General features: G+C 43.9%; 1 protein-coding gene across 6 annotated transcripts in view; it reads right to left on the bottom strand.

The window, feature by feature from the left end:
- DGKI (diacylglycerol kinase iota) overlaps positions 1–15,378 on the bottom strand; it is a 217,036-nt gene extending 201,658 nt beyond the window's left edge. For 2 of the 6 annotated variants that reach the window (XM_035343056.1, XM_035343065.1), the window contains exon 1: positions 15,156–15,378. In XM_035343056.1, coding sequence (XP_035198947.1) covers positions 15,156–15,340 — 185 coding nt within the window. In that variant the 5' untranslated portion in view covers positions 15,341–15,378. The remainder of the gene's footprint in view (positions 1–15,155) is intronic. The other 4 variants (XM_035343080.1, XM_035343087.1, XM_035343072.1 and 1 more) reach the window with 2 other exon arrangements.

Genomic DNA, 15,378 nt, shown 5'->3' with positions numbered 1-15,378 from the left:
AGGCTGGCAAAATTGTCCTCTGGAGAAGACTCTCTTGCTTGCTAATGACTATTGAGGACACCACGGGAAGGTAGCCTTCTTAGCCCCAAATTATCCCTCAAGAATAGTTCCTCCCCTCCTTATATTGACTTCTTCACACATATTAGAGCTCACATTTTTTTCCAGAGCCAGTAAGAAGTGACACTTAACATCAATGCATACACGTGGGGACTGATTCATCACAACAGAGCCATTAGAAGGAAATGCATTAGTCTTAATAGCAAGAACTGCACACACACACACGGTCTCTTCCCAAGAAAGTTCTTAAATCCTGTGGGAGTCAGATGTCGGGAACAGCAAAAACAGAACAAGCAGACACTGTTCTTTTGACAGACAAGTCAGCAATCTATTGCCCAAACGCAATGTATTATAATAAATACCATCCTGCTATCCCGGGTATCATCTATATTCCTTTTCATGCTGTAGTTATCAACACCCTTCGGTCTCAAACAGAAGATGGTCAGTGACCCTCCACATGTCGCCATTAAAAATATGATGGTTCCCTCCTCCTCTACTGCCCAGATTAGCTGGATGGGAGCTCCTCGATCCTGAAAGCCAAATCTGACAGCAACTTGGCTTCTACAAAACCCTGCTGACCCAAGCAGACTGTGGCACAAGCCCAGAACATGGAGGGAGACACTACCATCTAGCCAAGACCCACTACTCTGCCACCCCTCACTGAGTGTAGATACCAATCTGACTGCTCCGTGGTCAGAGGGAGAAAGAAGACACAGACATGCAGCAGGAGAGGAAGCAATGTTTTCTGAAGGTAGAAGTCTTTCCAGCCCTAAAAAGTCAGTGATCACTCTCATTCTCTGTATAAGACAAGAGTTAATATCCAATAAGTGACTGCTTGGGTTTTAATATTACTAGGTGCATTCTGCCAGTAGCTGTGGAGGCAGGTGCAGAAGATTCTCCGAAAGAAAAGCAAAGAACAAAACAAAATAAAACAAAACCTTAACTGCAAGTCTTGTGTACGTTCAGCTTTCAAACCCCCCGGGAGAATGACCTCCCTGTTTATCCATAAAAACGTGGACAGCCACCCAGTACCCAATATTAGCCCATTAATATACTTTAATCATGGCATCAAGCATCTCCTGCAAGCAGTCAGAGGACAATTCATCTTTCAGGTTCTAGTCTCTGGTCCTTCAGAGGAGGCTAAGTATCATTTGGTTGATTAACACTAAATATGGTTATTACAACACAATTCTATCACAGAAGATTAATCATGACCAAGCTAGTTTCACAGATGCTAACAGATAACAACTTTGGCTTGCCAAATCTCAGCATTTCCATTCTTTGGGAAATTTTGATGTTTCAAATCAAAACAAAATAACTTTTCTTCTGAATCTGAAGGAAAACAAAAATTAACTCAGCATAAAGATATTCCAAGGATTTATAATATCAATTATTCTGCATTTCAGTTAATAGGATCAGAAGTTATGATGAATATTTGAATGTGTTGCTCATCTATTTTTTGAAAACAAAATTAGCATCTTCCCCAGAAGATTTCAGTTCGAACACATGCTTATGTCAGCAGACTAAAAAATGTTCCACGGTATATATTTCAGCCACCCTTCTCCACTGTAGAGGAACTGAATTACAAGTGAATATGTATGCTGTGGTACCTTCAGAGCTACTACCTCATACCCAATTTTCCTTCTCTTTTAATTTAAAACGAGAGGCCACTATTTTAAGGAATGGTAATAGGTGTTCCCATTGCTGCTGTGTTTGACCAGCTCTCTCACGGAAGTCTGTGAAGCCATCCTCACGTTTTTGCATGCACCCATGACTCAGGATTGAACCCTTCAGACACACCTGCTTGTTTGCATCATCGACTTGTTTGTATTCCTCTGCCATCAGAGTTGTACACCGACATGTATTATTGTGCCTGCGAAAGCTTAATGATACCTGGAAAATATTCTTTAAGATGATCTCACTGTTTTGCATTTATCCCCCTATTATTTATGTTTTCACACATAATAGAAGCTGCTTTGTCTGCATGTGTAGTAAATTCACCTCATTGTCTTACAACCTCGCTGTGAAAAGCTGTTAGATTTGATTCACAATAGGGCCAACATTTCCATCAAGCAAATATCACTCTCAGCACCTGACAAATTGTGACACTGTTTTCAGAGTGACTGAATCAGAAACAAAGCTCTGGCTGGGTGCTGGGGCGGTGGGGGAGGGCTTGGGGAAGGGGTATCAGGCACATCCTCTGCGTAGACAGCGAGGGCAAGTGCCTGGGCACAGATTAGCCATGAGACCCAGGAGAGCCCCATGCTCTCTGGCCACTATTCCCAGCGTGAGGGGGTGGGGAAGCTGACTTGGCAGGGAACAGCCTTTTGAGACAGCAGGCTGCTTCTCTCAGTGGAGGAGATTTAACATTTTTCTTCTTTTTTTCAGCCTTTGGATCAGAGAAGGGAAAGTCGGGCTACAGTTTTCCATCCCAGCTTATTTCCTCCTCCTTTTCTCAGTTTCATATCACTAATGGCCTCTTTCAAATGTGGGAAATTTGCTGTGTTAAAGCATCATCTAGCTCACTCTAGGTCATACTTCACACCATCCCTTCCTTTCCTCATCTCAATTACATGTGACCCAATGGAAATTCCTGTCTTTGGTCAGCTAAAGGGTCCAAATGTATGACAGGGGCTGAAATGATCAAAATGTATTTTAATGACCAGCAGATCCGTCAAATGCAAGCAGATGGGAGAAGCAAGCATAGCCTGAGCTTCCAGACCCAACTGGGAACCACATCCACATCCTCCAGGAGACCTTCAGCTGCAGCTTCCATTTAGGACATTGCGCAGCTGCAAAGAATAGCAAAATAAGGTCATTGGTGGCAGAAAGGCAAGGCCATCTGGTGTCTTGGCAGTTCATGTGTGAAAGAGAACGATCTCTGAATTTCAGGAAGCAAAAGGCATGAGTAATCTCAGGATGAAGGCCAAAGACCAAACAGAAAGTGAATTACCTTCTTTTTCTGCTAAGTCAGGAGAGAGGTGCAGTCTGCACGTGATGGAAGACGTAGCTGCTGCTCTCTGTGCTGCAGCTTTCCTTGGGTAAACAAAGGCCTTTATCAAGTAGGGGGAGCTAGGATGTTAGAACACAGCGCTTTCACAGACAAGGGTCCCCAGTTCTTTCCATTTCCCTCCCAAAATTAGTCATTCCCTTTTGTGTTCCAGCAGAGAGACAGCAGGAGCTGTGAAGAGAGAGGAACCCCACACAGGGGTTCAGCAGCTGTGGCTTGCTCTTTCTCTGTATTCACTTTGTATATTTGTTTTATCTGAATTCTGTACAAAACCAGGTACTAATATGAACGCTAAGCTGAAAGTCTTTCTTAGAAAAAAGGGAACTGAAAATGTAAGCAGCTATTGTATGAACAGGCTGAAGCTATTTTCACAGCCCTATTGGAGCTGATGACAGAATTATATTTGGTTACTTTCCCTTCTGCACTTAAGGAGGTGGGGAGAAGGAGAGAAGACCATATTGCCCAACCCAGGAATTAAAAGAGGCTTTTCTTTAAAGTCTTCTGTTATCTGATCTCTCACATTTTCACCAGACTCGAGGTGAAAATTGGGAAAAATGCATTACTTGGTCTTGAGTACACTGACACTGGGAGACTACAGCTGAGGAAATTAAAAATATTTGTGTGTAACACTGAAGATGTCTTCTGGTTACCAGTAATTGGCATCAGAGATAGCGTAGCTCTGTGCCTTTCATAAAAGAAAGAAAAAAAAAAGGAACAGAACTGACTAAAAAAAAAAAAAAAAAGAGATTCTTTTAAGACACGTTCTTCGGTAATGGGAGAGCTCACAAGTTCTCTGGGTCCATCCTGCCCTGGGAAGCATTTCATAAAGTGCTTCCAGCTTGATTTTGCCTACATGCTTGAACGAGCACATGTAATGCTTGGAAATGCAATACTTGGCTTTTGTTGATGGTCATCGTGCTCCGAAGAAGGGTGAGGCAGCGGTCTGCACACAAACTTGCTGTGGGTTGGAAGAGTCCAGCTACTCGCAGGGGAAAAATACATGCAGTAACCTTTCTGGAAAGCAGAAAAGCTGTGCTCCAGCCAGCCCTTCCACTGGGGAGCACCTAAACTCTCCAGGCCAGCCACCCCTGCTGATGGTTAGCTTTTCTCCCTTCAAACAGATTAAGGTTTGTTAGGAAAAGAGATGTTACAGGACAGAACTGTCACTGCTAGCTCACTTGTCTGAATCCTGGTCAAACTGTTAGTTTCTGAACACAGCACACAAGCTTTGCAAGGGGACATCTTGACTGTTATATTGGTCTCAGTCCAGCTCATAATTGCCCCAGCATCACAGCCAACATTAGTCATCCCTCCCACTATCCACTGAAAGGAAAGAAAATAAGAGCTGACAAGACAGAGACCAGATAACCCAACGCTCAGTAAGCTTGCTGTTTACCCCGCATCATAGCACATTTGTCAAGTGATGATATGGCCCACATCAAACTCAATGAAATGAAAATAACATTGTTCCAGCCTGAACAGCAAAGAGCAAATCAAGATTCACAAGGCCAAAAGAGACCATCCAAGCATCACCATGCTACCTTGTATTCAAGCCACTATTAGTCTACTCCAGAACTATTTGTCATGAATCAGCAGGGTCTGCTGAGCAATTTTCAGCATTCCTTCAACAAGTTAAGAAGCCTAAAAAGCTGAAGAAGGCAACTGTTGCCTCCTTCCTTTTGCTATAGGATTGCAGTGACTCAGAGAAGTCCAAAAACTGTCTTTATATCCAATTGCACTTTAAAGATGTACTACTTTACAGCTGCTGCAACATACTCTTCCACAGTAGAGCTTGAAAAACTCCAGTACTACAAATGGAAAGGGGGAAGGGAAACAGCTTACCATGAGCATCTTGATCAGAGATGCAGCAGCAGAATATAAAGCTCACGCTGGCCATGGCAAACAGGAAGAAAACCTGTTGGAGCAAGCTGAATAAATTAATCCTAACCTTGTAGAACATGGAGCACGGTTTTTATGTAGCTGTGCGTTCTTCGTTCAGTGTACGTGCACCACGCAGATACATAAACCCACACAAAGCACCAGTGTACTGGCAGGAATCGGGAAAAAGCCAGAAGCATGCTGCAAGGCTGAAGATAGGGCAGCAACAGCAAGCTATAGAATGAGAAGGGAGAAAGAGCAGCTCACAAAAACTAAAGAAATCCAGGAATTCTATTTCAGCAAGAACTGGCCAGGGACAACACAAGTACAGTGAGAAATGACCTGCTTCAAAGCAAAGCGTACTGCTCTGCAGAAGTGACAGTTGCAACCATTGGCTACCTGCAGAGGTAAAATGAAGAATCGCTTAAGTTGCTCTCGGCTAATGGAAGGCCACCTGCAACCAAACATGCCGGCTGCATCACTACAGCTGCTAATTCCTTCTTCAATGTCTTTTTAAATTAGGCTGAAGCCTGGAGGTGACTGCAGCACCAGCAGCTAAGGATCCTATGAGCATAAGCAGCTGGCAACACACTGGTACTGGATATTCCTGAAGGCAAGAGTTTCAAAGGCATTTTTTTTTGTTTCCTATCTAGACAGGTTTTTTAACATGCGAGTTGCCTCAGTGTCTCGACTTACAACTAACCTCAAAACTCATAATGAAACTTTATTCACATCACTGGCATTTCACTTGTTCCACAGGAGAGTCCATTGCCCTCTAGGGCATCATCTTGAAACCATAAATCAGGCTAACATCAGCAATTAATACCCAAGGACCTAGCCTAGCATGCACCTACACATGGCATTTCATTGCCTTCAGAGAACCTGCAGGATGCGGCGCTCCAGTTGGAATGAAACTCGATGTGTTTTCACAACAAAAGGATGTCCTCCTGGGATCATTCACTAATTGGATAAAAGCATAAGAACTACCCCATTACCATCCCTTGAGGAAACTCATTAGCAACCTAATGAAATAAAGTGATGACAGGAAGGTATTTTCTCATCATCTTTTAATGCTAACAGGCTTCAAAGCCATTTCACTTCCTCACCCTCTCCTATGGTGCCCAGAAACCCCACGGCACCTCTCAGAGCATCACAGACAGTCCCCTCTCCTGCATATTACACAGCATCAGGGAGCAGTTTCAGAGCACAGAGGGATTCTAAGTTGTCCAACTCATCATCTTTGATGAATCTGTGCAATTGAAGCTTAATCCCTGCCCCACTTGGAAAATGTTCCCCAGTGGGTCAGGTTTCCCGATGAGTCATACAGCTTAGAAGGCATATAATCTGCCTGTTAGGGGGTTCACTGTTTGTTTTTAAGAAAAGTCAAGCTCAGAAGCACTAGAAAGAAATTACAAATATGAAACAAGCACTGCATAAGCACAACACTTTTTTTTTTTTAATATAAGTGTTTATATTAAATGAGAATTTCATTTTCTCCTCCTGTAAACAGTGTCAGGTCATACTCCCAGACACTTGTGTATTGTAGATCTAAAGTATGTTTGGTTAGGGCTATATATATTAAACACATTATTTAGTAATGGAAAGGGAAAAACGAAGAATTTTTAATCTATCTGAAGAAGATAAAAGAAGGCAAGACAGGGTATTCACCTACTCCTTTCCCAGTATATGCGCCTACATCTCTCATCCCCAGACAAACAACACCCTCCGAGTCCATGAACATTCAAAGAGAGCCCACATCTTTCCACCAGGGGCCCTTACATACTGTCAAACAAACGAAGGCATCAATATTATTCATCTCTGCAGTGGATCTATAGCCTAGCTGAGGCTGTAGAAGAGCCAGCGGCACCATTCCCTGATCCCAGCGAGTAAACTCATTGCTCGCGGCATATGCCTCACTGGCCGCCTGAGAAAGTAACCTCCTACAGCTACTCATAGCCCATGTTTATCCACAAAGATATGCAGGAGGAGCAATGATGCAGAAAGTTAGTGTATGCCTCAATTAGACACCTCTATTCTCTCTAAATATGTGGCCATTTGTCTACAACAATGGGGATTAGTGTTACATACTATGGAGGGCCAATGATCTGGAAAACCTTCTAGGAAGAACTGGAAACTGCTACCCCTCAAAGTGCAGACACACCAGATGATGAAAAGCAGCTTCCCATCATGAACTGTATTTTTTGAAGAGAGATAAGCTTTCAAACAGCCGTTAATCAGAAGGGGAGCCTGGCAGTGCCATTCAGACCTGCATTTGAAGGGAAATCCAGGACTGAAAGGTTCAGGACCTCATTACCAAGATTTAAAGAATAAAATAAAATAAAATAAAACCACCATGTTTCCTCAAAAACACAGTACAGGAAGGATGGGAGAAGTATCAAGCTCAGTCCCATAGACATAGGGGCATAGGAGCATAGACAGGCCGAGCCCTGCACCCACTTAATTTGTCAGGAGTGCTGTAATAAGTGACCATTAGAACAAATTAATTCTTCCCCACTACCACCACCCCCAACCCTTATCCACCTTTAAGCTGAGCTATTTTATTATGTTAGTTGGAGGTCCTAGGAAATTCAGGACAACCAGTTAGTGCCCTGTGGCAGCCTCAGGCTAGCGTAGCTCTTTAAAAAATGAACTGTCCCACTTGCTCCATGCACAATAATTCAGAGGCAAAACTTGGGAATATATGGTGTTATCTGCTTGGGAAAACTTGGGTACCTGCTAAGATCAAATCACAGTATTCATGCACAGATGTCCTCCGCTGTTTCCTCAAATTTCAGGTTTGCTCTGGAAGTTGCAGTTTTGATCCCTCCTCCTCCCTCCCCCTTCTCTTAGAAGGGCAGCTTGCTGTTACAGCTAGGGTTGAGAACTGGTTCCCAGTTTAGCACACAGACTCCACATGCCATCTTGAATAGGTTACTATCTTCCTTTGTCTCAGCTTTCTCCATTTCTAAGGCTGTAATCTGTAAGTGGTAACCCCTACCTAGCAAAAGTAGCGCAGAATTTGACTATTTGTAAAACCATTTTGAAAAACAATGTACAACGGACAAGTAGTAGATTTTCTGCTTAAGGTAAGGATCTGACCAATAAACCAGAGTTCTTCATGTTAAAAAAGCAAAGCATTGTTCCTTGACACTATGCTGTCTCCTATTCCATTCATGGTTCTCATCTGCAGACAGGGAGAATAAAGTCTTTTATAATTGAGATACAATTCTAGTGAAATTTAAGGTGAAATACCCCACTTTTCTTCCTATCCACAGTCATCCCAAACCCAACATTATCCTCAGAAAGATATTCAGGCACAGTCTGGATAGGGAAAGCTGTGCAGGATCATGGCCAGCATGTGGCACGTGACAGCCAGCACACACTAGATGAGGTGGTGTGGGTGTGAGGGCTGCACGTATCATAATCTTGATCGATGAATTCTTTCTTGAATTAATTTAATAAGCAAAATGCAGATGGCATATTTCCAGAGAGGTTAGGGGAAGCCTTTATGAGTTGACTGGGTTTCTATCATCTTCCTTGCTGGCAGCATCAGATGGGTTGCACGTGCATCAGGGATGGCCTTACCAGAAGCTCAGCACAGGAGAACTGAGGGACTGCCACTACATGGGCCCCAGGACAGCAGCTGTACACACAGGCCAGCACATCTACACTGAGAGAAACAGGAAAGAGAAATAGAAAGAAGAGTAGTATAGACTGAAATAAGAGCTGAAACCAGAGAGACCAGGCTTTAGATATGGCTACAGCTCTTTCAGACAGGCCCAAGGTCTTCACCATGAGCAAACACCTTAACATTTTACGTTCATACATACATACCTCCACAGAAAGACACTTAAATAAAGGGAGAAAAACTGCACACAGTATACTGGAATTAGTAACGTAACAGCAACCCTTCAGCTTATGTTCCTGCACATTTTCACAGAGCAGACAAAAAGAGAAGTCTCAGCCCACACAAAATTATTTACTAGAAAGTACAGGTGATATTCCCACATGAACGCAACCTGGCAAACACACAGAGTCCTCCATGTCCCTGTCCTGTCACACACCTTCCTTCGCCCTAAGGTTATGCACCGTGACATCGCCTTACCCACACATAGGCGGCAAATACCCAGCACTAGCCCACATGGAGACGCCTATGGACACATACAAGCTTCTGCCAATGTACTCTTACACCTTCTTTCATACACACCACATCCCACACACGTGCATAACTGAGTTAACGCCTCTCTTCCACTTACAAAGGGTTAATAAAAACTTGAGGCTTGGGAGGGTCAGAGGGAGAGAGAAAGGAGCTCCAGCTTTCCACATCCATTTTTCTCCAAGGTGAGGCTTCTCATAGTCAGTTCTGAACCTAAAAGAAGTGGCCACAACACTGCAAGCCTCCCTTACCCAATTCCTCTCCCCTTCTTTAATATCTGGAGAATACTCCAGCTGATTGCCATAGTCTCATGCCCAGGCTGTGAAACACAAGAGCACAGAAGAGTGTTGCATGTAGGCATCACATCCCCAGTATCCTGTCTATGTTGCCAAGTTGGCCAAATAAAAATCTGCCAAAAGCCTGGAGAGGCTTTGATCAAATCGTTTAATCAGCCCCATGACCAGCCCTGGTGAGATCTGCTTACCTGCTCATTTCTTCCCAAGGAATGGCCAGAAACACAGTGCCTTTCCGCCTCATCAAATTCACGTGGCAGCTGATTCAGCATTTATTACCTGATAACATTTTCCATCTGCAAGAGTCCCAGGGCAATGTGAGCCTACAGGTCTGTGCCAGTGCTACACAACAGCTTTGTCACGCGCTGGTAGAGGCTCCCCATTTCAAATCCCTTGGGTGTTTCTCTGCTTCTGAGCACATACGTAATGCCACTGCAGCGCCCATGTAGCTTTACTCAGAATTATCATTCACAAGGTGTCCTTTGCAAAGTACTGCTAACTTCATTTAAAAAGGGAGAATGGAAGAGGCGTGCTCTAAGTTCAAAGAACTAGTCCTGTTACTTAGCGTGACCTAGAGACACTGATGGCCAGCCTTGCAGCCATCTCTCTAAGTCAGTAGGGAATTTTAAAGGTAAACCTGCTTTTCCTGTGGTATTACTCTTTGTTTCTGAACTAGCCTAGCCTTTTTCTGCATTTGTTCCAGCACAACACAGGGCTTCCATTTCTTTCCTCAAAGGAAATTACAAAGGCATTACAAAGGTCTCTTCATGTACCTAAAAATGAGAAGTGGTGTCCTTTGGGGGAAAACAATGAAGTGGGGATGGGTGTTTTGGGTGACAAAGTAAATTGAGTCACTGTTGTGTGAGTGGGTGGTACCAACCCTGTGCAGTGCATACCCGAAACTCTAACAAAAGAACGGCGTAAGCAGATCTTACAAGATTAGGCCAGAGAGCGAGCACTATTTTCTTGACATTTGATAGAAGATAAAAATACGTCCGTCCATCACCTTCATGCAGAACAACCTTGCTAATTTATAGAAATAGAACATATCAAGATTCAGGGAAACCTGAATATAAGAAATAAACAAAAATCAAAGGATCAACGGTTTGTGTTAGATGTTTTCGTTTTTATGAATGTCAGCCAGCTTTAATTATTTATAATGCTACACAGTACACTAGTAAATGCTGTCATATTTCATAAAATAATTAAGTCTTAGTAACAGGAGACACCTCTACCATCCTGTCTCTCTTTAACATTTGCTGAGAAGCAATGCAAGTCCTATGATCATTATCACATCTGTAAATAAATGAAGCAAAGCCCAAGGATGTTTCCTGCCCTTAAGTTTCTATTTTGATCCAAGGATTCATCTGTAGTCCCAGGTACTCATGTTCTCTGTCTTATCCAAACACATCAGCAGTGACAAGGCCTGTTGAATCGGGGAACTTCCCGGTATTTCTCTGCCACTTTTCACCTGCAAATGCAGGAACAAAACCCACTCTGATTATCACTTTGGCCCCTTTTTGCCAGAACTACCAACCACATATTGCTGATGGGCAAAGAGAGGTCAGCTTGGCTCTTGGCTTGTTTGCAGACCTACCCGCTTAACACAGGAGGGCACCAAGCAGCTCTTCGTGGCAGGTCAGAGAAGCACCAGGCGTGGAAATTCAACCCACCCATTTCAGATGGAGACACCTCTGAGTGGATCTGGGCTCCAAGAGACATGGCAAGCTGAGAAAACAACCACCTCAGGCCACTTCCATTACTAAAAGTGAAACTCAGCATCTCCAGCTCAGGCGAGCCACCGCAGCCAAACAAGCACGCCAAGGCTGCTGCCTACCAGCAGCGGGCCACGCCATGGGTCTCCTAACAGCCCCAGTCTGGGGAAACTGAGCCGCGTACGAGCAGGAATCCTGAAGTCTGCCGTGCACAACATCAGGCAGGATTCCTCCGCTTGGTCAGAGTGAAATTACATTTCTCTAGGCAAACTATCCCCTAGTGACAATCGGTTGCCAAACTCCACTCGAGCTCTCACAAGAGGGCCATTAAAACTTCAGACTTATTTTTTTTCTTCCCAAGGCCACTAACCAAGATTCCCTGGATTTCTAGATAATAATTATTATGAAATTAAAAACCATTTGCATTATTGATGGCTTGAGTTCATTTTTTGCTTAGGTTTTGTTGTTGCTGCTGTTGTGTTTTGGACATTTTACCATTTCTTTAAGCTTAAACAATTAAAATAGCATGATTATTTTTCAGATGAAGTTTCTGGATCTGCAAACACCTGCAGGAAAACTGCAGGGTGGAGCTTTATTTCCCAGGCTTTCTGTAGTGATAGTCTTTTATTGTGCAAATATTCTTATTGAGCTTCTCTTTGGTAAAAAACTTAATTTCTCTTTATTTGAAAAGTTATTTGGAGGAAAGTTCATGTGTACTTTAACTAAAAGAGACTGTAGAGTTCTTCACAGTACCTTGCAGTGACAAAAATAATGATAAAAATTAAAAGACAGAAAATTTTGCCTATTGCTCGTGTCACTACACCTAGTACATATTCAGCCAGGTCTAGCAATAGGGGAGGCAAATACTACTCCAAGAACCAGTCAATCTGCGGAGAGCATTTCTCTTTATCAGGAACACACTTGGTTCGTTTTCCCCCCCTTCTCTCCAGTTGCCAATTTCTTTGCAGTGACTTTGAGTTCCATCAGTTTATGGGAAAAACATATTTTTCACTCTGAGCCCATGGTTCAGATTTGTAAGCAGGAAAGCCAAAGAGTCTTTAAGATGCTTAAATCCACATCTGTAGGGTAAAAATTAGCCCTAGACATGGCTGCTTATCTGTTGGCTTTCTGAAGTTAGCATGCAGCTACTACATAAGCTGTCCTCATTTAGTGCACAAGGATGAAAAGGGTGAACATTTCTCTGCGTTTTCATTTGGGCTGCACAGGGACCAGCTCTGCAAGATGCCCCTCACCAAGGAGGGGACACCCTGGGTTTCAGACTGCCTTCCCACTCCCTGCCCAGCCCCACAGAGGGACGAGTGGTACCCTCCAGCTGCGGGCTGAGCCGCAGCAGCACCGCCACTCACGGCGTGGTGTATTGGGAAGGGCAGGCACCCTGTCTGCAAATTAAGATCCGCTTAAGTAATGTGTGTTGGCAACACATAGACACGCACACAAACAGGCACGCTTTAAAGCCATTAACTCACGCACAAGCACAGATAAGTGGCGTATCCCCACTGCGTATGTATACATAATTATATCACATTACTGGGAAGAAAACAGCAAGCATCTATTCTTAAAGGAATTAAGAGTGTTTGGTGCAGGAAAAAAGCTTTGGGAGCACGGGATGTAAGGTGGTATGTGGTGGCTGGGAACACAACAAGGTCAATGGGGCTTGGGAGCTCCCTATGCAACACACCTGTAGTATTGACACAAACTTTTTCCTCTAATTCAGAAAAACTTATGGCATGATATGGGGGAGATGCATGCCTAATATACGTATTTACCACACAAATTCATTACATATAAACACAGCCGTTTCTGTATTGTAAGCCACCAGCCACGCCAGTGCAAAATGTTGTTTCCTGAACCCCATTGCTCAGATTTTTGTACAATTCTGGAGCCACCAACATGTTATGCATATGCAATAACCGTGTCACTAGTTAAATAGTTATGTATTACAATAAAACACTTGCTGTTTAGCAACAAAAACAAGAAAAAATGATAATGCTTTAAGTCAAATTCAGGTAAATCATGTTTGCATGATAGGGAGTGATTAACATAGAATTGGTACGGGAAATGTGTTTCTTCCCCAACTTTCCTTTTTTCCCCCCTTGTAGCAATACCTTGACCTCTCTTTCAGCCACCTATTTCATTTCTTCAGTTGTCAGCAACAGAACTGATACATGCATTTGCAGATATCTGTATTATTTAAAGCAAGTTCTAATTATTTTTTGTTGTTTTTTGTTGTTGTTAGTGGTGTTTTTTTTTTCTGCTCATATAAATAAAGATACATGGATGTTTGTCAACATAACATACCTATGGAGAATCCTATATGAGCTGTTTGAAAGGCAGTGCAAAGCCTTGAATAACTTCTATTGTACTAGTGGATAAGAGAGTCCAAGTACCAACATAAATAGATTTTTTTAAAAATACAGTCATTTACATTTACAAATGTATTTCAACACCATAATTTATAGGTATAATGGTAGCAATTTGAGGAGGCTGGGGGTTGCAGGGTGTGGAGAGCTCAGCAGAGGTCCTTTATGAAAGTCTTCCATTCTTTTATCTACTCCGATCATTCCCATGGATAAATGAGAGCGCACATGTTATTTGTAGAAAACCAGTTCCAGAAGAAAAAGTGTGAAAATCTAAGGATACAAAGAAAATGTACTTTCTTGCCCATAGTCTAAGTCAAACAGAATGAGTAATGTGCATCAAGTGGCGCTTAGGAAAAGACTTTCTTATCTAAAGGTTCAGGAATTGTCGTACACCTGCCTAGCTGGAGGAGGAGAAAGGCAGGAGGAAGAGAAATAAACCCTGCATTTCTCCTACTAGCACTTATTATAAAACCCTTACAAATATACACCATGCAGAAAACTTAAATAATACCCATGGTTTTAGCACACTTCTAGATAGTCTAGAGAGGAGGGTACTACAGATTTTAATATCCCCAAGCCTCTGCTCAGAAGGAGATGCCCAAACTAATGAAATAAAAATGAAAACGTACAGCCTGAGCAGAAGCATCTCCAAAAACGTGTTACAAATGCCATGCCTTCTCTGCCAACATGATGTCCATTAGCAAATCTGCCTCGTTAACGATTACTTCAGTAGCCCACCTACAGAATCTGCCTTTACCAGCAATACACCATGCTGCTAGGTGGCGTGTGCTGAAAAAACTAGCAGGATAGAGGTGCAAAAGTACCGAGAGGATACTGGTGTAACATAATGCCTTTTAGGTGTTCAATAAGTTTATCCTTTTCACATCATTCACCTTATTGAATCCTGGATGAATGACCCCAAACTTTTCACTCACCACTGAGACCATCACCCTTACGAAGAGGTCTCCCTGCATAGATGAAGTATTATATAAAACTTCAGCTATGAAGAGAGTTTAATTACATCATTCTTAAGCCCTACCACATGCAGGGACTCAAACCATTAATAAGCTATCTCAGACTTAAGCTGACAGCATGAACACATTTAAAAAAAAAAAAAAAAAAAAAAAAAAAAAAAAGTAACTCCATGTCAGAAGAGATTCTTCTCTTGCCTGCCTAAGCCTAGAAGCACTCTTTCGCTGCAGAAACAAAATAAGGAGCAGCTCTGTGCTTCCTATCCTCTCGGCTAAGAGCTCTCATCCCCAGCACGCTACAACACCAGTAGCTGATGGCGTGCTGCCTCTGCAGCCAGAATTAGGTAAGACCGAAGAACTTTTTTGCATTAAGCATCTCAGACAGCGATCGCCGGCTGTCAGCAGCTGCTGGCCGTTAGCAGACTGCCGGCGGTAACAGCAGAGCAGCCAAACCCCACCACCCACTTACCCATACAGGTGCGTTCCCAGGAGGAAGGAGCCGGCTTATTTGGCATCGCGGGCACGGGATACACGCACAGCGGCAAAACCACAAGACCCTGGTTATGAAAGCAGCGCCCTGCCCGGGCTCTGGCCGTGGGGGGGCTGGTGGCAGCCCCCTGCCTGCCCGCTCGCCGCGGGGCTCACGCACCGCCGCCGGCACGGGGGGCAGCGGGCGCGGGGAGCCGGCACCCACCTGTAGGACACCTGCTTCCTGAAGGTGAGGCTCCGCAGCTTCTCCTCCAGCGACTCCTCGCCCGCGCCCAGCCCCGGCTCCTCCGGGACCCCCGCGGCTCCCGCCGCCTCCCCGCCGCCCTCGGCCCCCCGGCAGCCGCCCGCCGCCCCCAGCTCCTCGCCGCCGGCCGCGGCGGGGGGGTTCATTGCGGCGGGGGGCCGCGAAGGGCAACGAGGAGGAGGAG

Source organism: Oxyura jamaicensis, chromosome 1 (genome assembly GCF_011077185.1).
Source record: "Oxyura jamaicensis isolate SHBP4307 breed ruddy duck chromosome 1, BPBGC_Ojam_1.0, whole genome shotgun sequence".
In the NCBI taxonomy this organism is placed as follows: Eukaryota; Metazoa; Chordata; class Aves; order Anseriformes; family Anatidae; genus Oxyura; species Oxyura jamaicensis.
The sequence above is the reverse complement of the archived record's forward strand: the minus strand, read 5'-3'. Positions and strand labels throughout refer to the sequence as shown.